Source organism: Xenopus laevis, chromosome 3L (genome assembly GCF_017654675.1).
Source record: "Xenopus laevis strain J_2021 chromosome 3L, Xenopus_laevis_v10.1, whole genome shotgun sequence".
Lineage (NCBI taxonomy): Eukaryota > Metazoa > Chordata > Amphibia > Anura > Pipidae > Xenopus > Xenopus laevis.
In genome coordinates this window covers 79,428,548-79,451,323 of record NC_054375.1, presented here as the reverse complement: position 1 = coordinate 79,451,323, position 22,776 = coordinate 79,428,548, and the positions used below count along the sequence as shown (strand labels likewise).

The 22,776-nt window shown below is 34.4% G+C and overlaps 1 protein-coding gene across 3 annotated transcripts in view; it reads left to right on the top strand.

Moving 5' to 3' along the window:
* Positions 1-22,183, top strand: part of tafa5.L (TAFA chemokine like family member 5 L homeolog) — a 263,103-nt gene extending 240,920 nt beyond the window's left edge. The window contains exons 4-5 of one of the 3 annotated variants that reach the window (XR_005966290.1): positions 3,617-3,710; positions 19,238-22,183. Coding sequence is in view for 2 of the 3 variants with exons in the window: in XM_041586434.1 (XP_041442368.1) it covers positions 3,617-3,631 (15 nt within the window). In the remaining variant the exon portion in view is untranslated. The remainder of the gene's footprint in view (positions 1-3,616; positions 3,711-19,237) is intronic. The other 2 variants (XM_041586434.1, XM_041586436.1) reach the window with 2 other exon arrangements.
* The last annotated feature ends 593 nt before the right edge of the window (positions 22,184-22,776 follow it).

Sequence of the window (22,776 nt, the reverse complement as noted above, 5' to 3'; positions counted from 1 at the left end):
TTGCTTTGACCTGCTTTATCCCCTTTATAATTACAACAAGCTCCCAGAAAACCTTTACTTTCTGTTCATGGGGGCTGAGATCCTCAGCACCAACACTTTACAATTCATTAGGGACCATAAACAATAATAACCTTTAGTCATAAGAAAAACACGTTGCAAGAGACATTTTGGGCAGTTGTTTTTCTATCAAGTAGTACCTTGCATTTTGAGACAGGAGAAGCTAAAATTTCATGTACTATTTTTATGTATAGAACTTTAGATGCATTATGGAACCTACTGAAAGTTCTGGATAAAGAGTTTCTTCTTAAAAAGGAGAATAGGTTATTTCTGAATGTTCAGATGTAGCACATTCAATATTCCTTGGAAAATTAAATAAGAAGGAATAGGCTTCCAAGGGCTATAGAGGCATTGTACCATATGCGAGATGAGTAGCCCCAGAGCGAGTAGAGGTCTAGTGAGTGATGGCATAAGAGTTGTAAGGAGTAGCATAGAAACGAATAGCTTTGAAGAAGAAGTTGAAAGGTTTGTAGCTAATTTAGCAGTGCATTGTAACACGCCAGTGTAACAAAGGGGATGTAGACAAGAAAGAGATGAGTCTCGATTATACCAAAAAAATGTCCAATTTACAATACAGTAAAACACTCTATGAGCTACACATCTCTAAGGAATGCATTTAGTACAATTTACCATTTCATATGTCATATCCTCTCTAAAGTTATAACCACAAAGTAAGGTTACACTAATTCTGGTAGTGTATAATCCAAGCAAGGCCATTAACATTTGACAAATTAGATGTAACATTTTTACATTACATACTATGAGCAGTTAAAACAAAATAAAAAATATTTTAGCATGCCATTTAAAATTTGTTATGCTTCTTGGTGTCATTTATTTTACATTTATAGTGTTTTGAAGAATAAATACTGCTTCTATGATGTTATCTCTCAATAGACTGGAGGCATATTTATCATAATCCCACTGGAGGTCTTAATGATTTTAAATTATTTAAACATCCACATTTAATTAAAACAAGCGTTTGATACTTTAAAAAATGCAAATGTGGAACCTATTTGTTCAGTACATCATGGTAGGTATTCTGCCTCCCTAAAGCTTATGTTCTACTCTCATTTGTTGAAGTGTGTAGTACCCATTATCCAAAAACCCATTATCCAATAATCTCCAAATTACAGAAAGGCTGTCTCCCATAGACTCTATTTTATCCAAATAATCCAGATTTTTAAAAATAATTTTCTTTTTTTTTTTGTAGTTTTAAAACAGTACATTGTTCTTGATCCAAACAAAGATATAATTAATCCTTATTGAAAACAAAACCAGACTGTTGGGTTTATTTCATGTTTACATGATTTTCTAGTAGATTTATGGGATGAAGATCCAAATTATGAAAAGATCCTATATCCAGAAACCCACAGGTCCCGAACATTCTGGATAACAGGTCACATACCTGTACTAATAGAAGAGGCTTTGTGCAAAACATTATTTTTACAGTTGTGGTTTAAAATGCTATTAGTATTTTATAATCGTTTTATAATTATTATACCATTAAGGTAAAATGGTCTGTTATTATCCTTCTGAAATGGGAATAGAAATTAGTGAAATGTACTAGAATATTTTATGACTCTAGTCATAGACTATAGTATTTGTATACATGTGTTTTCTGCATTGCCTTGTCCTATCACATATACAAAGTATGTATATACAAAGTTTCTTATTATAGGTAGCAGTAATCTTATGTAGTATAAAAGAAAAATCAGTTTATGATATCCCCTTGCTATTTCATTCAGTGTATTTTACTCAATATATTTTAAATGGGAATATGTTTTATTTATAGCAGTTAGGGGTCAATACCATAATAAAACATAAATAAATGTACAGTTACATGCCCAATGTACAATTACTAAGTACTAAGTGGCAGATTTATCAAAGGTCGAGGTGAATTTTTGAATTCTAAAAATTCAAATTTCAAATTTCGAGCTATCTTTTGTGTACTTTGACTATGGAATAGTCCAAATTCGATTTAAAAAAAGTTAGAATATCAAAATTTATCATGTACGGTCTCTTTAAAAATCTTGCCATCTAAAACCTGCCGAATTACTGTTTTAGTCTATGGCGGACCTACTAGAACCTACTTGGAGTCAATTGGTGGACTTTGAAAAATCGAAGGTTTTTTTTGGGAAAAACTTTGATTCGAATTCGATCAAATGTGCTATTACTGTTCTTCGATTCGTACAATTCGAATTCAGCGAATACAGACCTATTCGATAGAAAACAGACTTATTCGGCCAAAAAAACTTCGACTTAATTTCGGTTGGTCTTTTTGAATTCGATTTTTGAAGTTTTTCAAATTTGAAATTCGACCCTTGATAAATATGCCCCCTAAGTGTTATAGATATAAGGAGGTCCAGTTGTGAAGTTTTACATAAGGATGATCCCATTTATTGTACGAAGACGTTATTCAGTAGATGTTTTATCAGCATGACAGTGTAGTCTACAGATGTGCATACAAAATGTAGCTACTGTTTGGCATATGTGTCGTCTTGCAAAGTTGATCTCTGATACAGACAAATGTGCACCATGCTAGATTGTAGCATGAACTAGTGCATAAATTAAGCTTTCCTTATTAGCACTACTTGAATTTTCATCCAACTCAAACGTTGCATCTTTAGGTGGCTCCATACATGGCTTTCCGCTCACAATTATACGCCCACTGTTTATTTTTACCTTTTTTTAGATCAAAATAAAAAAGCTTCATGGAATGAATTTCAGAGATTTGTCTTATTAGGCCAGAAACTATAGAGTTGATTTATCACATATCAATCCTGAATTATTCACACCAGTTTGATATTTTCCCAATCAAGTTTTGAACTAAGTGACACATGTATCAATGTTTACAAAGGTTAATTTGTCACTTTGCTCTAAGCAGCAGTACTGAGCACTATCACACATCTGAATCATTGGTCTCTAATGCAGATCACATATCTGGAGAAAAGCTTTGGACAATTGTTTTTATTTAAACTGTTTTTTATTTAACTGTTAATTTTTAATGCTCATTAAAAAAGTATAGGATAGGGCAAATAAGCCCCTATGTATCTTCGTATGCTGCTCCTAATTTACAGTATAGTAATAGGTGCAACTGTGTATTGTTAAGTAGATGCAGAAAAAATAGGTGCAAGATGCTGTATTCCATTTTAACATGGACAAACGTGTTTGCTTTTTTGCAGCTAGGGCTGTTTCCGCACTAATAGTAAAGTAGGGCTAAGTTGCCTAACTGCATAGATAAGGAGATACTTAACAATATAGACATGTTTTAAAAATATTTTTTTAATGATGTATTTTCATGTAAATAGTTTATTTAAAAATATAATACTAATAATAACAACACATCAAATGGTTATTTTAGCCATGTTTGTGCTATATGGCATACCCACTGAGCTTCTGCAGGTTTTGTAGTGAGTTGCAACATCCTCATTTCAGGCTGCATTAATATGTTCATGCGGCTGCTCACTGGATGAAGTCTCTGGGAAGGGTAGGACAATGTAGGTCAGAGATACAAGAAGTAAATGGAGAGCACTTCACCCACCTGCCTCTCTTCCTTTAGACACAAGGGGTGTGACCACTGAAGACAGCCTGAAACAGTCCACGCTGAGTGAGTATATGCAAGTTGGTGGCTATGATTCAAACTACTAATATGGGTAATGTAACCCCTTAAAACTATTTTATTCCAAATGTTTTTAAACTACTAAATTAAAAAGAAAGCACTACTGTTATACATTTAAAATATGGATAACTAGAAATTATTTTATTTTGATTTGATGATAGCATCCCTTTCAGTTGGAGTTGACAACATTATAATAGAGTTGACAGACAGCAGTAAAACTCTAACCAGAGGGTAATAGTGCCCATTCTGCCTGTAGCACAGTGAGCTTTCCAATGTTGTATCAAACCCTAGTCACCCTAGTCCCATCTTGGCACCATTCAGTCTAACAAGTACTAGTTGAGGACAGGCTAACCTAGTTATGGAGGGATGACTTGTGCTGAAAATGTTATATTAAAACATATCCTTTTACTATTAGCTGCTTCCTTTCAACATACTACTATATTCACACTGTAAGGGGTTTATTTATCAAAGGTTGAGTTTGTGAGGTTTGTGTTGTGAGTTTTTTTATACCTTGAATAAACTCACAACTTGAAAATTTGCTTATATATGAAAAAACTCAAATGTAAAAACTTTAAACAGTGTAATTGGGGTGAAAAACTCAAATACTTTAATTTATTACGTTTTCGGAGAAAAGAAAACTTGAATCGATCAAATCGTTCGAGTTTTCAAATGAAAAACCACTGAAAAAAACTCTAACATCATGAAGGCTATCATCTTGACTTCTACATGACCTCGATGGGTTTTAGCTGGAGGATTTGAGCTATTTTCAACTTCGGGGGGAAACACAAAATGACCTTTAATAAACCCTAAGTGTATGATTATTACTAGTGATGTGCTTGATCTTTTTGGCAATTTATTGTACATATATTTAGTCTGCGAAAAGGTGTATAAAATCTCTAATGTACAGCAGCAGTAAAGAGAAAACTTTGACACTACCTCCAACTTATAAAAGGCTACCATTGCCATTGGAAATGACATACTAATTGGCATCCCTTCAGCATAAATGAGCTTTTGCTTTCAAAATATCTATTATTTTAATATTTATGTGTAGCTAGGGCAACTTTATCAAGACTGTAAAAAAATGGGGTACTTAAGGCTATATATTATAGCTAGGGCAACTTTATCAAGACTGTGAAAAAACTGGGGTACTTAAGGTTATATATTATGACCAGGAGTAACTAAGAGCAGAGTACAGAACTAATTCCTACACTGACTTGCTGCAACGCCTCTACCTTATAGGGGTTGCAAATAAGTCACTGAGTGACTTGCAAAAAACATCTGGTGCTAAATAGTTTTTTGATTAACTACTGGTTACATTTAAAGGTGACCTATCACCCTAATAAATAATTCCAAATGCTATTTTATGATCTTAGCTAAGCAACATAAATTTCCCTTACACTATATAAATTATTTCAATCTTGTTTCTTTTAATCTTGAAATTCACAGTTACAGCAAAAAGGCAATTGTCATTTTGGGGACAAGCTTTGCATCATGCTAAAATGCAGTGACATCAGAATGGAAATTGAAAGTCATTGCCTGCCTCACTTCTATGCCTAAGGTTTAGAGGAGGGGCAAGCAATATACAGTATGATTGGCAACTGAGACTTTTAAACAAGGTATGGGTGTTTTAATTAAAAAAAGAATCAGGACTCCTTTTTAATTTGAAAAGGTTTTTTTTTTATTATACAGCTGTTTATGTTTGGGTGGCATGTCCCCATTAAATTTTGGAATTGAATATTTAATAAAATTCAAAACAATTACTAAATAGTCATGGTTACCAATATGGTTGCCTCTCCAAATTACCTGAAGCTCCACTTATTTAAATTCAAGTATAAAAGGTAAATATTGATGTAGGCCCTATGCAAAAATACAGCTAGCATAGTTAATTGTCTTTAATCCCAAATTAGGTTTGCTTCTTATCTATCTTTCTACTATTTACTCCACCAGTAATCTGTTTGTTTAGGGCTATGAACATTTGTTAAGAGCTAAAACGGATCCAAAATTGTTAAAGGGGAACTATCGTGAAAATGAACATTTAATATAAGCTTCAGCATACTGAAATAAATGTTTTCTAAATATAATCAATTAAAAATTATGTACCATTTCTGAAATAATCAAGTTTATGTTTATTATCCCTCTCTCAGCATCTGTTTCTTTTCATTCTCTCTTCATGCAGGAGTTGGGTATCAGATATTCATTGACAGTTAGATCCAATATATCTTTTGGTGGGGCTTCTTTTGCCTAGAAGATGTATTAGAGCTCACTCTATTAAAATTACCAGACATCATGTCTCTCTCTACATGCAGGATTTTTGCAAGAGGCAGTTAATTTGTTTGCACTGGAATCAGTTATTTGAGTGACCTCTAATTAATCTGCTAGGAAAGGGAGCCCCCCCTATAAGATATATTGCATCTAATTGTCAATGAATATCCGATACCCAACTGCTGCAAGACGACAGAATGAAGGAAAACAGATGCTGAGAGAGGGATAGTGAAGATAAACTTGATTATTTCAGAAACGATGCACAATATTTAATTGTTTGTATTTAGAAAGTTTCTTATTTCAGTGTAATGAAGCTTATATTAAATATACATTTTCGTGATAGTTTCCCTTTAAGTAAATTAATATGTATACCGATTTGTCAGATATTGCTGTGCCTATCAAACACTTTTTCGTATGCTTCTGAATATTAGCTTTCATTAGAAAGGGTAGAATTAATTAAGGTTATTTTTTATATAGGTCAGAATAGTGTGAATGTATACTGAGATACTGACTGGTTTTCTAGACTATAAAGAGCCTAACCTTCAGAGAGAATCATGATCGTAACCTTTGAAAATATTAGAGAGGTATATTGGGTATTATGCATGTTTGACCTTGTTGGGAAACACATATCCTTCAGTAAATTATTTCATTAAAACCCTAAACTCAGCTGGCGTAATCTCTTGCATCAGAGGTCAACGTTTGTGACCTAAATGACAATATAGATTCAATTTGATTACCAGTGGTTTTCAGAAAGTACTTCCTAGCTGTCCTCCTATATTCACCTTACACAAGGTAATTGTAGATTTCTTAGGTATCCTAACATTTTACCTGTATTTTTTTCATTAAGAGTATTATATATAGTAATAATAGTAATTGTATAGTGTATGTGTGTATATATTTATACATGGTGTGATTGTGTTTGATATTTGTGTTTTAAATTATTGAAAATAATTCACTGTTATCTTTGATATACAAAGACAGTTAAAAGTAATGTGAAAATAATTCTTCAAAAAGGAAAAGAAGCAGCGTTTCTACAAAAAAATGGTTTCTTAGGCAATCTATTGATAAAAATGGTGAGCAAATTACTATAGCGGCTGTCCTCTACTATATATAAGTTAAAATTTTTCATTACAGGGAAAATATATAAGCTGTATGTTCAAAAATAAAAGACCATTTAGATTCAGCCTATGTCATAGGCATTTCTATTTTTATTTTGCACAATTTGCCATCCAATTATTAACAACCATTCTATAATTAGGGGCCGATTCACTAACTTCGAGTGAAGGATTCGAAGTAAAAAAACTTCGAATTTCGAAGTGTTTTTTGGGCTACTTCGACCATCGAATGGGCTACTTCGACCTTCGACTACAACTTCGAATCGAAGGATTCAAACTAAAAATCGTTTGACTATTCGACCATTCGATATTTGAAGTACTGTCTCTTTAAGAAAAAACTTCAACCCCCTAGTTCGCCATCTAAAAGCTACCGAACTCAATGTTAGCCTATAGGGAAGGTCCCCCATAGGCTTTCCTAAGTTTTTTTGATCGAAGGATATTCCTTCGATCGTTGGATTTAAATCCTTCGATCGTACGATCTAACTATTTGCGCTAAAATCCTTCGACTTCGATATTCGAAGTCGAAGGATTTTAATTCCCAGTCGAATATCGAGGGTTAATTAACCCTCGATATTCGACCCTTGGGGACTCGGCCCCTTAATGTGCAGCGCAGCAAGCCATCATGAATTTATATTTTATATATTTTCTAAACAAAATGAATTAGTATCATGTAGTTAAGTGAGTAGAGAGCTTGGAGCACTGCCACATGCTTTAATACTGCTTGTTAACCAGAAGATGGCTCTTTTCACTTTTTTTGACTCTACAGTAATTTCGAATGTGCAACTGTTTATAAGGAATGTGTTTGTGGAAATATACCAAGCTGAATTGATAAATTCTTTGTGTTTACTTGTTACTTTTCATAGTCATTTTCCAGCCAGTTGCAAGACATTGATTTGCTTTCAGATTAAAATGTTTATCACTTTCCCTCCACGAAAGCTCAATTTCTTGTAATTTCTTTCAATGTAAAGACTATTTTCTAAAAAAAAAAAAAAAAAAAAAGAGGGCATGTGGGGTACCAGGGCCTGATGTATCACTAAAATAAATAGAATTGGACTTATCCGGATATCCATCCATCTCAGACAAAAGTCAGTTGGAGAAGAAGGAGGATTTGCTGAAAGTTCAGCTGCATTCGTTTTTTTTTTGCCAGCTAGTAAATTTAGCGCTTATTTCTGGGCAGAGCATTCATTGACCTTTTAGCCTTTATCAAAGTAGAAATTAATTTGTGTGCTAATTTACAGATTTTCTTCACATCTTTTGGGCTTCTGGTAGATGAATTACAACATCAGCCAGAAGGTCACAGGTTTGAAATATGTAGCTAACAAATTTTAACCTACTTACTTTGTAACCTAGGCCCTTGAAAAAGAAATACTTATTGCTCTGGGCAAATGTTCTGATCAATTTACATTTTTTTAATATTCTGATCATTTACATTTTTTTAATAACTGCCAGCTTGTCCAATGGCTCATTGGCAAGCATTGCACTAAAAGTTTGTATTTTATTAGATGTAGCAGAATCCATTAATAAAGAGTTAGTTGCAACTACAGGAGCACTAAGAGCTACAAAATCTACTGCAAACGCAAGGCAGCTTTCATCTTAGTTCCTACCATAAACAGGTCACTCTTCAGCTTTTTAAATGACAATTCTGAATATGTCTCATGGACTGTGTAAATGAAGAAATGGCAACTACATTTCACTACAATTTATTATTGTTATGACAGTGAAGGTAATAGATTAGCCATTTTTATATGCAATTATAATTTTGAATTTTACAAACCATGAAATGCACTGTGCACATGTAGCACCAAATCTCACAATAAGACAGCTAAGCCACAAGCTTTCTTTTGCATGAATGAGCAATCCAAGCATGGAAAAATATGTATATATTTATTTTCACCTGACCTACCCCAGCTGGTACATGAACTACCTATTAGTGATGGGCGAATTAGTCCTGTTTCACCGAAAAATTCGCAAATTTCCCACGAAATTCGCAAAACGGCAAAAAATTTGCGAAACTGCGCCGGCATCTAGTTTTTGACGTCGGCATCCATTTTTTTGGCGAATTTTCATGGTGGTTTTGCGGATGTATTCACCGCAAATTCGCGCCTGGCTAATAAATTCGCCCATCACTACTACCTACTGTATATGAACTAACTATAAATTGTCATACAGATAATAGCAAAACATATGTGTTGATCTGAAAATATAAATATAAAAGGACCTCAAATGAAAGTGCCTAGCAAGGGCTGCTTTACAATACAAAAGACAATTTAGGGCATATTTATAGAACTGGGTATGAGAAGTGTAGAATACTATTGCCACTTTACCTACACAAATTCAGTCAGGGAATTTCATTTTGGCATGGAAAGTGGTGAAAAAATGTATGCAGCTGTTTTTTACACCAGAATGTTAAACTAGAATAGGCATTTGTAGTGATGGGCGAATTTATTCGCCAGGCGCGAATTCGCGGCGAATTTGCGCGTTTCGCCGCCAGCGAATAAATTCGCGAAACGCCCGCGAAAATTCGCATCAAAAATTCGCCGGAAAGATCCATTATCCGGAAAACCCCAGGTCCCGAGCATTCTGGATAATAGGTCCCATACCTGTATTTATAAAACTGTTGATGTGTACAATGAAGTAATAATAGTAGCAGTAATGTTGATGCCTAGCACTGTATATGAATACAGAAATAAACCTAGTTTTTGTGGTAGAAGCAATAGAAAAAGATCTTCTAAAATAAAACGTTAGAGAATTGGATTGGTGAACATTTGCAAATTTACTTTTTTGGAAGATTTTTTGGGAATGTTATGAACATGATTCTTCTTTGCCTCCTCCTCTTAAACAAACAGTAAAGAAAGAATTAAGTTGTATAGGAAAACCAATAAACATATTATTTGGAGGACATTTGTCCTTATCACAGTATCTCTATTAAATTTGGCATCTTTCAACACAAAAGTCGGTTTTTGATCAGGAAATCCACAGAGTGGAACCTTATTATTAATGTAGGTCAAAGCTGAGCAAAATTGTCAGAGCTGACATAAACATCTTAAACCATATACTAAAAATACCTGAACCAATTGTGCAGTTGCTTTACATAAGCTGTAATAAGCATCTTTATGTTACACAACATTTGTGCTTTACAAGCACATTATACTGTACACTTCAGGTAGAACAGACTTTTTTATACATATAAATAAATGTATTACATAGTCACATAAGGTAGAAAAATGGTAAGCTTAACCTTTGGTCAATCTCTTCTAACTTGACATGTTGTAACAGAAATAAAAACCCAAGGGGAAAGCATGACTTATTTTTCTTTGAATAGGGAACGGTAACAAGGATTCTAACAGCTTTCTTGATGATACATCATTTTTACTTATCACTTTGCAATTATCTTAGGTGTTTTAATTCTCTTTATATTGTTGCTGTGCATTTCTCCCTGAACTCATTTATTAGGAATAATAGTGACATTAAACTGTGTTTTATTTACAACTAACATATTTTGAATCATTGTAAGTTCAGGGATCAGGAGAGCAAATTCATGAACCTCAGGGAGCTTGGCTGAATAATATCATGTCTTGACCAGGATGCAAAGTTTAGTTGAAGAGGGGATAGTGCTGAGCTGAGTTATTATAAATCATGACTAAGGCAGGGTGGATGGGGTTACCAGATATACTGTGTCAGGGGAGAGCAGAGACATGTTATATGTATAGCTTGTAATAGAAAATGCTGAAAATCTTATAGTTCTAATATTTGCCCGTTGTTGTAATTATATACTCAAACGTTTTGGTCTGCTAATTTTCAGCAAAATATCAATAAACCTACCTTAACAGTAAGCATACTGTATGTGTTTTACAGGGAATCTTTGCTGCAGCTACAATTTGCAATGTTTCTAGAGCAATTTAACTGTGTTGTTGGGAACTTTGCCTGTGTATGGTAAATGCTATAATGCTTTCCTTGGAACTTTACAACTCGGCTATACTGTCTACTTATGCTAAATGAAAACACATGTGCTAATGTATCAGTATATTATCATTACAGTTCACCTTTAAGTTAAATTCTAGTATGTTATATAATCGCTATTCCTAAGCAACTTTTCAATTGGCCTTAATTTCTTTCTTTTTTATCATTTTTGAATTGTCTCATTTCTATCTTTCAAATGGGGTTACGGACCCCATCTAAAAAACAAATGCTCCATAAGGCGACATATGTATTGTTTTTGCTACTTTTTATTACTCATCTTTCTATTCAGGTCCTCTCCTATTTATTTTGGAGTTTTTTATACAAATCAATCCATGGTTGCTATGGCAGTTTGGATCCTAGCAACCAGATTGCTGAAATTGCAATCTGAAGAGCTGCTGAATAACAGCTAAATAACTCAAAAACCACAAATAATAAAAAAAAATTAAACCCAGTTGCAAATTGTCTCAGATTATTTCTCTCTACATTATACTAGAAGTTATTTTAAAGGTGAACAACCCCTATACTCTAATGGCATTATTCTAACTGTTGAAGACAAAGATGGGATTAACACTGGAAAGTCTGGATTCCCTGTAGTGTTTCATGCCCCTCAGGGCTTTGTCCAGACGCAACGTACTGTATATAGTCTGTAGGGATGTAGTGAACTGTTCGCCGGCGAACGTTCGCATTTTGAGTTCGCGTTCGATTCGAATACAAATCGTTCGACCATTCGACCATTCGAATTCCTTCGACCGCTAAAAATCGAACGATTTCCATGCGTTCGAACGATTGTAAGCATTCGATCGAATGAAAAGCATTCGATCGAATGCTTCGATCGTTCGATTCGAATGATTTTAGCGGGTGTTCGAAGTTCGCGAACTGTTCGCGAACGTTCGCATTTTTTGCCGGTGTTCGCGAACGGCGTTCGCGAACACCAAATCGGCAGTTCGCTACATCCCTAATAGTCTGTGCAGCAGAACGATTAAAATCCTTTGATCGTTCGTTTCGAACGATTTTAGCGGGTGTTCGAAGTTCGCGAACTGTTCGCGAACGTTCGCATTTTTTGCCGGTGTTCGCGAACGGCGTTCGCGAACACCAAATCGGCAGTTCGCTACATCCCTAATAGTCTGTGCAGCAGTCATAAAATAAGAAATGTTGGAGTATGGAATACATGAGTAAACGTGGCTTTTGGAGGCAAGGGCCTTGTAATAAATTAATGCACTGGTTCCTATGCTTTCCTGACACAATCCTTTGAAAATCTTAGAATGAATCTGGCAATGATTGATTTTGCATAAATGACAGTCTGTCTGAGTTGTCACTCAGTCCCCTGGCAATGACATAAACATCTAGTCGTAGGATGACAGAAATTTCTGCAGCCTTGGAGTTGGGATATTACAATGCAAATATCAGCTGTGAATGAAATTTTCAGAGCCTAAGGCATGGTTTCAATTACTGCTGGCTCACACTTCATCAATAATTTAAAACATAGTAAACCAGTAGCATAGGGTCCTAATCCTCTGCAACATCTGTAGGGAGCAAAATCTGTGTATTGCTACAATTCCCAGACAAGCAAGAGTCCATTGCACAGGTAATTGGTAATCTAATTGTCTATATCAAAAGGTTCTATGGAGTAGTGTGAGTTTTCCAGTTTAACTCAAGAAATAACAAAAGCCATACATTTTCCATGATTTAAACAATAGGAAAAAAGTATGTTCAGCACAAGCCTTAATAACTGAACTCATCTTTAACTAGGTACACCAAACACTAATCTGGAGGCCGTACAATTGTCATGGTATGATCACATATAATATAATGAATATAATATAGTATTATCATTGTACTTTAATGGAACAGAATATTCCTCTTTTCATCATAAACTGAATGAATAGGGCTTGTGTTGAACATACTTTTGGATTGATTGCTTTAGGGCTCTTACACATGAGCGTTTTTACTTGCGCTCCCCTGCGTTCCGTTTTTCGGCGTTCAGCCGCAGGGGAGCGCAGGAATAGACGCATTTAATTATTTCAAATGGGGCTGTACTCACACAGGCGCATGTAGGCGCCGAACGCAGGTTGAGACGCAACATGCTGCATTTTTCCTTCAGGCTCCAGGGGAGCGCAGGTAAAAACGCTCATGTGTAAGAGCCCTTATAAGAAAATATCAATGGTTTATTTCTGGCACTACACAAGAATATGTGTCAATTGAGTACTTCCTGTTACTTCTGGCCCCATTAAACTTTAAAGGAGCTAATGAAACCAATTACCAGCCCACCGAGAAGCCCCAAATAATTAACTGCTCTAAGGCTCCTGATTAGAGAAAGGAGAGGTTTATTTGGTTATGGTTTGATCACCTTTTCTTATAGGTAGCCTCAAAATCTGGACTATTTAAGTCTAGTCCACTAGTTAGTTTGCTATTTTAGTTATCTGGCATGATGTTTGTTACCTTTGTGTTAGATTTTTTATTCTAAATAAAAAAAAATCCTATTCATAAAGCAACGGGGAGGGGGGGTCAGTGAACAGAGACTTTCAAATTACTGCTTTATATTTTTGTGTGTTTAAATGTATTAAGCATTCCATCTGATGCTTCAAATCATAATTTAGAAGCAAAAAATGTCTGACCATCCTTTTTCACAATCTCCTTAGTATGGAAGAATACAGCTTGTCTTTGATGTATTACTCAATTCAGCTCATTCCTACTGCATTGTTAACCTCAGAAAGCGAGTTCTGATGTTTTATTGCAAACTTCAGCAGACCTGCCTGTCAGTCATGCATCTGCTCAGTTTGGCCTCTGCACGGCTCTTTTTTCTAATTAGGATAAGAAAAATAGTTGTTTATATATATTTGTCTATTTATCTGACATTGGCCTAGCAATCATATATTGCAAAGTATCTTTTGAAGCATGCACTATCAATTGTCTAGATAACCTCCAAAGATAACAACACCAGACCGAGTTATTAATATTATGTGCTTTATTGTGTATACTAGCGAATGCATTTTTTTAGTAATGTCTATTCTAGCATTCCTGATGTTCTGATGATTTTTTAAAATGTTTTCTTCTCGCTATTTTCAGCATAAAAATCTTCTGTTTTATATTCCAGCAAAGTAGGGTAATAAATCCAAGCTAGGTATAGGCTAAATAAAATTCACTTATACAACGTTTCTAGTTGATATATTTTGTGTAATACTTTTTAGATATGTTTCACACCTTCTGTTCATTTCAACAAAATGAAGCAATTAAATACCACATTATAATATTCATTGCCACTCTTTCTAGGTCAAGCGTGTGGTCAGGCTGTAGCTGTTATCTGAAATCTATTTCAGTTTATGTAAACTTAGGAAATATGTGTGTCTTCAGGCCATAGCAATGATTTCCTTTAAAGCTGCTGACTATTAAGCTTTGATGCACTTTTGAGATTATTCAACCTGCCTTCTAACTGGTTTCATAATTAACTATATTTATTGGCAAACTTTTACTTTAGCAGGTCTTTAAACTAAAGTTGTATTCATTAAGGATCTGTGAGATTTGCTGCATTCATTTTACTTTATAGGATAAATTAATAACTTATTTATTAACATTTTCAAAAAAATTGCTGATTATGCAGATTTTTTAAAGAACTTGCAAGCTGAGAGCCTGTTTTATGTTACCAATCAAAAGAAAATTATACAATAAATATTATATCACTATTATTTATTGATGCCTATAGATATCTAAGTATAATTCTTTTTCACACATTTGCTGCTGATTTTCTAGCAACCAAAAGAAGATTTTGCCATTCATTAAATTATACAATACAATACAATATTCACTCTGCTCTTTTATAAATAACTGCTTAAGCTTTCTCATGTAATTTCTAATGTTTTTTTCCTATCAAAAATATTTTTTTAGGCTGGTTTAATTATTACAGGGCAAAATTGTAGGAGGAAAAAAAAATAAGAGCAGTTACCATGTCTTTTTGCTAACAGTTTGCCTTTGCCTCTGGAAGTGTGCCTTTATCTTTCAGGTGAATTTTTGTGCTACAAAATGGAATTAAAAGTGCATATTTCAACAGGAGTTGCAACATTCGGGCATCCCTATCCTCATTTAGTTTGTATGTAAGCCTTATTGGCCTCGCTACAGTTGTACTATGTGAGTTGACTTAGCATTGATCGGCATAGATTTATGCCCATTAGTTATTTATTAGAATGTAAGAAATGCTGGCAGGAAGCTATTAAAGCAAAAACAAGTGATGCAAAATTCAAACTGCTGTTTAAAAAGACATAGTTACTTTATTTTGATTTTATTGACTCCACAAATAAAGATTAGATTTTTAAAATGCTTCATATTTAAACAGATATGTTTGACTTTCTCTTATCTAATCCAACCAAGCTAGTGTTCTTCAGAAAATAATGGTCCATTATTTTCATTTTCTCTTTATCCACTGGGCTTAATTTATTAATTGAGTTTATTATCTTAACCTACCTGTTTGTTTGTTTATTTGTTAATTTTATGTAAAATCTTCTTTTACTCTGTCCTCACTTTTTGAGGGCAAGGTTGCAGTTTGGGACATTCATTCTTACTCTTACATCTGAAAAGCTTTGCGTATTGTAAAACTTCTTGTTATTATTGTAAAATGTTACAAATGGTAGAATGTAACAAACAAGTCTAAGTCCAGTCCACCTTGATATATTTTAACATGAAGCTGGGTCAGACATCTAAAAGAATGGGGCACACAAGGGTACTTAAAGCAACATGATGTTTATTGTTATTTATTAAAATGGTTCAGCATTTAGGGAGACATTCAGGGGCACATTTACTTAGTTCGAGTGAAGGAATAGAATAAAAAAAACATTGAATTTCGAATGATTTTTTTGGCTACTTCGACCATCGAATTGGCTACTTCGACCTTTGACTCCAACTTCGAATCGAACGAACGAACTAAAAATCGTTTGACCAAACTAATTGCGGTAAATCCTTCGACTTCGATATTCGAAGTGGAAGGATTTACCTTCGGCAGTCGAATATCGAGGGTTAATTAACGCTCGATATGCGACCCTATGTAAATCTGTCCCCACATGCAGAAGTTCAGGTCTCATAGTGACTAAAATAGGCTAGACCTAGTATAGTACTTGATATATTTGTTCTACATTAACAGACTAGTAACACCAAAATTATATTATGATTATAAACCAGCCAACAGTGGGGCTCATTTATAAACAGTGGGCAAATTTGCACCTGGGCAGTAACCCATGGTGACCAATCAGATGATTGCTTTCACTGTTTAACCTGCAGTTGGCTGAAAAAACTAATCACTAATTGGTTGCTATGGGTTACTCCCCAGGTGCAAATTTTCCCAGTGTTTATAAGTAAGCCTCAGTATGCTTTAAATTATTATAACTATACTATGGAGGTGTTGTTTGAGAAGAAAACCCTTGGGAGTTTTTAAAACAATAGTATCGGTTACTACAATGTATTGTATCTTGTTTACTGCCTGATATATTAAAAGAAGTCTGACAATAGGCTTCTTCCTATAATGTGGAAAGTTGTGTGTAGTATTACATTGGATGCAAATTGTGGCTAGCATTTTCAGAGTTGTTAACTCTAAAGCTCATCATTATATGGTGTTCCTATGTGATTCTGTTGGCACAAGTCTGCTGCACATATTGATGTAACCCACTGTAGGAACCCTGGAATTGCCACCAAGTACCAGGATGTTGTAGCTCTAGGGTTCTGCACTGACAATATGCACACTTACATAGGATTCAGTAGAAGAGACAGGAAGGCCTTGTCACAACAGTGGAGGTCAAAATGCTCAATGTGCCATGGGCCTAAAGTTAGTGGTGAACTGACAGTTGAAAAGTGCCTGATATTGTCCACTGACATCTCCCATTCATTTGAGTGGGAAATTGTTTTAAAGGGATACTGTCATGGGAAAACATGTTTTTTTCAAAACGCATCAGTTAATAGTGCTACTCCAGCAGAATTCTGCACTGGAATCCATTTTTCAAAAGAGCAAACAGACTTTGTATATTCAATTTTGAAATCTGACATGGGGCTAGACATATTGTCAATTTCACAGTTGCCTCCAGTCATGTGACTTGTGCTCTGATAAACTTCAATCACTCTTTTTACTGCTGTACTGCAAGTTGGAGTGATATCACCCCCCCCCCCAGCAGCCTAACAACAGAACAATGGGAAGCTAATGAGTTAGCAGCTCCCTAACACAATATAACAATATATCCCTGGTAGATCTAAGAACAACACTCAATTTTAAAAGCCAAGTCCCACTGAGACTGATTCAGTTACATTAAGTAGGAGAAATAACAGCCTGCCAGAAATTAATTCCATCCTAAAGTGCAGGCACAAGTCACATGACTGGGGCAGCTGGGAAACTGACAAAATGTCTAGCCCCATGTCAGATTTCAAAATTAAAAATAAAATAAAAATCTGTTTGCTCTTTCGAGAATTGGATTTCAGTGCAGAATTCTGCTGGAGCAGCACTATTAACTGATGTGTTTTGAAAAAAACAGGTTTTTCCATGACAGTATCCAGGCCTGGACTGGTAGTCAAAATAGGCCCTGCCATTCCAAGTACACAGAGGCCCAAACAGCCCCCTACCAGCCCAAACAACCTCCTTCCAGCCCACTATATGGTAACTTTCTATGGAACCATACAGCAGCCCCTCTGGCATTTGCCAGAACCCACAGATTGCCAGTCCGGGCCTGACAGTATCCCTTTAAGTTCCAGTACTGGCAAGTTGGTGGTTGTTATTACATAGAACAGAAATTTGTAATAATGAAATACAGTGTTTGGACTTAATATTCTGTAGTATCCTTAGATATATAGAATACAAAATAATATTTATAGAACTAAAGACTGTATTTTCTTTTCTAATTATTTTTAATACCTGTAGCTGTTGTGAACAAGGTTCACTTGGCCAACATTCTCTACAAATTCTATGTGTATATATTTGTTTCCAAGTTCTAATATTGTCTTGCCTGCAAATAGTAAGACAGGGAGAATTGTTTTTGCCACTGCAATATTACAATGTAACAGTTATAGCTTTTGCCAGTTATTCAGCAGTAAATATTCAGTTTTGTTGTGTAACTTGCATCACATTTTGCTTTAACAACATTTATAATGTACCTCCCTCTAAATAGTATGTAATATTCATGAATGATTTCATATCCTGAGTTGTTTCTAGATTTTAAAACCATAAAAAGGTAAATATAATCTCCTGTCCAAGCGAGATAGTGGGATGCTTTAGCCCCTAAACTGATGTGTGTTTTTATATACCGTAGGGCTATTTGAATTGGTAATTAGTGGCAATCACTGAATACACCACCATGTGACCTGCATACAGTAACTTTACCCCTATTTCTAGCAGCTGCAGGAAGAGATGCATCTCAGTTGGTACTACCACAGAATTGGTGACTGAATTGTACAAGTTTGGGGAATATTATTAATGTCTGATTGAATTGTTTATTTTAACATTTTGTCATCAAACAAACATACTACTACCACTGATAGTATATGCTCTTCTTTTGCAAGGTCCAGTGACTTACAACATGAGACTACTTAAGTTATTTTTCATGCAGTAGTATATTAAGTATCTCAGAGAGAATTGACCGGTCCAAGTTCATTGAGGTTTTTCTTTTTTTCCCACACTTCCAAACTCATTTGCAGTCTTCTTGCAGCTGTTTTTGTTTGATCTCATGTAATACCTACACATCCACTGGTTATTTATTAAGTGTATTCGTGTTTTGCTCTGAATGCATTATTCTTTAAAAGGGTGGGTCACAGCTGTCTGAGCATAAATTAATGATTAGTGGATGGTGTAAATGGAGGCCTTTGGGTGGGGCTATAAAAAAGCAAAATAAACAATTGTACTTCTTACAGAACAAAAACTTGTTTAATCATCAGATATGTATGTCATCAACAATGTGCTGTATGTTTTAAATATGCATTTGGTTTTCCCTTATTTTTAGAAAACATATTATAAACCCTGAAAATCAGTAGCAGCACCTTTTTATATTTTCCAAAACATGTCAGTGAAAGCTTTACAACCACTGGGTCTTATCTGCATGTTGTTTTGCAAGCATGGTTTTAAGAGTCAGGATGAGTATTGTTTAGTTCATTATAGGCTCCTTTGAGATCTGAACATACTTACCAAAGGTTACATTTAACAGAGAACAATAGAGACTTAAAATAAAAATATTGACTTACATTCTATGTTTGTATTGATCTACAGGTCTCCTGACAAAAGCAACATCAAAGCCCTGCAGAAGCAGTTCAAGCTTTTGAGATCTTCGTACTTTAGACAATTTCACTGCTGTGGATCATCATTTTATGCCATCTACTCTGTCTGTTCATCCAGTATCTCATAAAAGATAGCCTAATTTCACAAAATTTTGAGCAAAACTTTGTCCATTCTTGTTAAGGATTATCGGAGAAAGGAATAATGTGTGTTGACATGATATATGACCGGGCATTAGCAATACAGCTCATGGTTAACATTTCATCCAGACTAGATGTTGCCAACATCTTTGAATTTGAATATTCTACTATCCAGAAGAGTATTCGCTCCAATCAGCCTTAGAAAGAAGACTGTTTTGTCTACAAGAGGACTAAAGTGCAAAAAGAGATTGACTTCTAGTGTCCTGGACTTGCCGAATTGCTTTTATTTTCTTATATGTTGGATATAAATACAATAGACCAAAGAGCAAAGCAAATGTTAAAAAGGACAAAACCCAGAACTGGGGCAAAGGGTACAGGTTTAACATGAATGCTTACTTATGATTTCAAAGGACATGTCAGCAGTTACAGTGCTGGAAGTTTACATTCCAGTGGACATCTTTATGGACAACTGCAGCAAAGCATATGCAGAAAATAGCTCTTCAAAAGTACATCTATGAAACTTAATGGAGCATGGAGAAAAAAAAACAGCCTATGTTTTAAAACAAATTTCACAACACAAAAACTGTCTTAATGGTATCTTTATTCCTCTGTACTTAGAATGACATTGCCATACTAAAACTCATTTTCAGTTTTAACCAGTAAAATACACCTCTTCTACAAATCCATTTTGATAGTTGAAATTGGATAAAAAGGTATTTGCAAAAGAGCATGTTTGGTCATTTGTGGCCACATTCTATACACCCTTTAGCACCAGAAGGCAAATTAAAGAGAAAAAAAAGGAAAAAAAAGTAACACTTGTTTGAAAGAAATCATTAAATGTATTTTGAAAAAAGCCTAAAGTTATATATTTAACAGTTTTTATATGTTGTATATTTGTAGAAAATCCTATTTACCAATTAACGTGGTAACTCTGCAATCCAAGTGTCAGAGTTGAATTGTGTTTATTACTTCAGTTGTCTCCGAAGCCACTAGTGTAGTTTGCTTTCTTCCATTGGGACGTTTTGGATGTAAAGCATGAGCAGAGATAACTCTGTAGAAAAAGCAAAGAATAATGTTTATATAATATAAATGCATTCAACCATTGCACTCTTGGAAGACATTTTTGTTTTTATTTTCTCTTTGCGTATTGCTAAATAGTTTGAAACATTTCCATGTTGCTTTTTCACATGAAATTACTTTCATCCCTTTTTAAAAAAAGCGCACAGGACAATATATATAATATGGAATCATATTGAGTTAGAGAGCTATATTGACAAAACTCTAACAAAACTTTGGTAGATATCACGTATACATTGTACAAGATTTACCTCATCTTTAGAAATCTATTTTTTTATTCTTCAGTTTCATGAAGTAAGCAATTAAAATAAATTTGGTGTGTGGAATTAAGGGCACATGGTATGAAAAATAATAATCCCCGTTGTACTATTCAGAAATACCAATGTGGTACAAATTAGTGTACTGTCTTCCTGGCAGATTTTTGTTAACATATATATTTCTTAATTCTATCATAGAAAGCTATACATAACCCCTTTCATTTATTTAGCATGTTTTTAGATTTTCTTGAAACATATTTCCATTTACACTGGGAAGTGTAAGGCAGGCTTAAAGAAAGTACAATTCCAGTTTCTTGTTAATAATAAGAAAATATACAACACATTTTCAAAATACAAAGCCTGACCTTTAGTTCATTTCTGATCATTTTCATTTAGAGCTGCTGTTATAATTGTTTACCATTATCATGCTATTAAATCTATTTTTACATAATTCCCTTTTGTTCCTTTGCATTTGGCCAATAATAACGAATATTTGATTTGCTGGATACTGCTTCAATAGTCACTTCTCTAAACAAAAAAGACATGCAATAAATTATTTAAGTCCATCTAGCTATCAATTCTGACTCTTTGTTTTGGCTCATTAATTTAACCCCTTTACCTCAAAGAGTGAATCCACAGTTTTGTTAAAGTAGTAAAATATTAATGGTACATAAAACACAGCAGTAGAACGTTAGTAGTAGAATCAAAGCAGGGATGAAGGGGTTAAGCCACATCAAATGAGTGAGTTATTTCTACTTTATGCATTCAAAAAAGTTTAAGGTGTTCCATTTTTATTGCTTTAAAGTATTTTCTGTTGTGTTGGTATAGCTAAATTATAAAATAAAGACAATTCCTTTTTTATTGGGCCTTTTCTTCACTAAAATAACAGTGGTTATCATATATTTGCTTCAATAAAGGGGTCTTTGTAAAAAATAAAAAAAAATAAAACAGGTTCTAGAAATGCTTTCAGTCTAAGTACAATTGGTAAAACTAACATCCCAAAACCAACAGTACAGTATTTTGGCATCTTGAAATAAAACATTGATGTGTGGAGTAGTGAAAGGAACTGAGACACACACTCAACGTGGCACCAGCATAACCAAATAAAGCTGAACAAAACTGGAATGTGTGAATATCAACTAGTCATTAGAAATAAATCATTAATGTCATTCAATTAGAATGTTTATGTTGGTTTCGCATTTGTATATGAATTATCCCACATACTTTAATGCACCTCTACTACGTTGGTTCCATTCTTCACTATAGGCCAAAGCTTCCCTTTGTCCAATTTAGGAAGATACATATATAATAAAAATAAATATTAGGTTCCAGCCTTAGGATTATGCTGCTACAAGCTGCAAATTTCAGTGATCAAATAGCCTTGTGTGCAATATTTCAAAGGCTATATCTTAATCAAGTTTTTTTTTAATTTGGTGGAAGATCTGAATAAATACAATTGAACTTAAGTCATTAATATGATGTTACTAGTGCATGCACATCACACTGTATCAGCTCTAAATATTGCATATTTCAAGAACATATACTGCTAAAGTTGCTTGGAAAAAAAAGATCTAATTTGTAGCCATTTTTAGGTGAATGCTCAGCAATGCTTTCATCATAGTGACTTGAGGTTAAAGGCTTGTGATAACTTTTAATTAGCTTCATAGTAACTCCTTTTTTAGCCAACTGCTATACTATACAATATCTTTCTTAATTCCTGATCCGGACAACAGGCTATAAGTGCTACATGGGATACTCAGGAATGGCACTGTGTATTGCCAGTCTCTTAGTAGCCATCTAAGGCCAATGGCTTTGTATGCTCTAACCTTTATGTACTATTTATCTTATCCTATATACCCTCTTTATGTACTATTTATCCGATTACAGTGACCTTACCCATATTCTACTTTTCAGATATCCAGCAGGTATACAGCCGAAACACTAATCCTAATGCAACTGCCTGGTCCAGGTTGGTGGAAGTATGGGATACAATATATAAAAACAAAAATATTTATCACATAAGTACAAGTTTATAAAACAATATAGTACTTTGAAACCT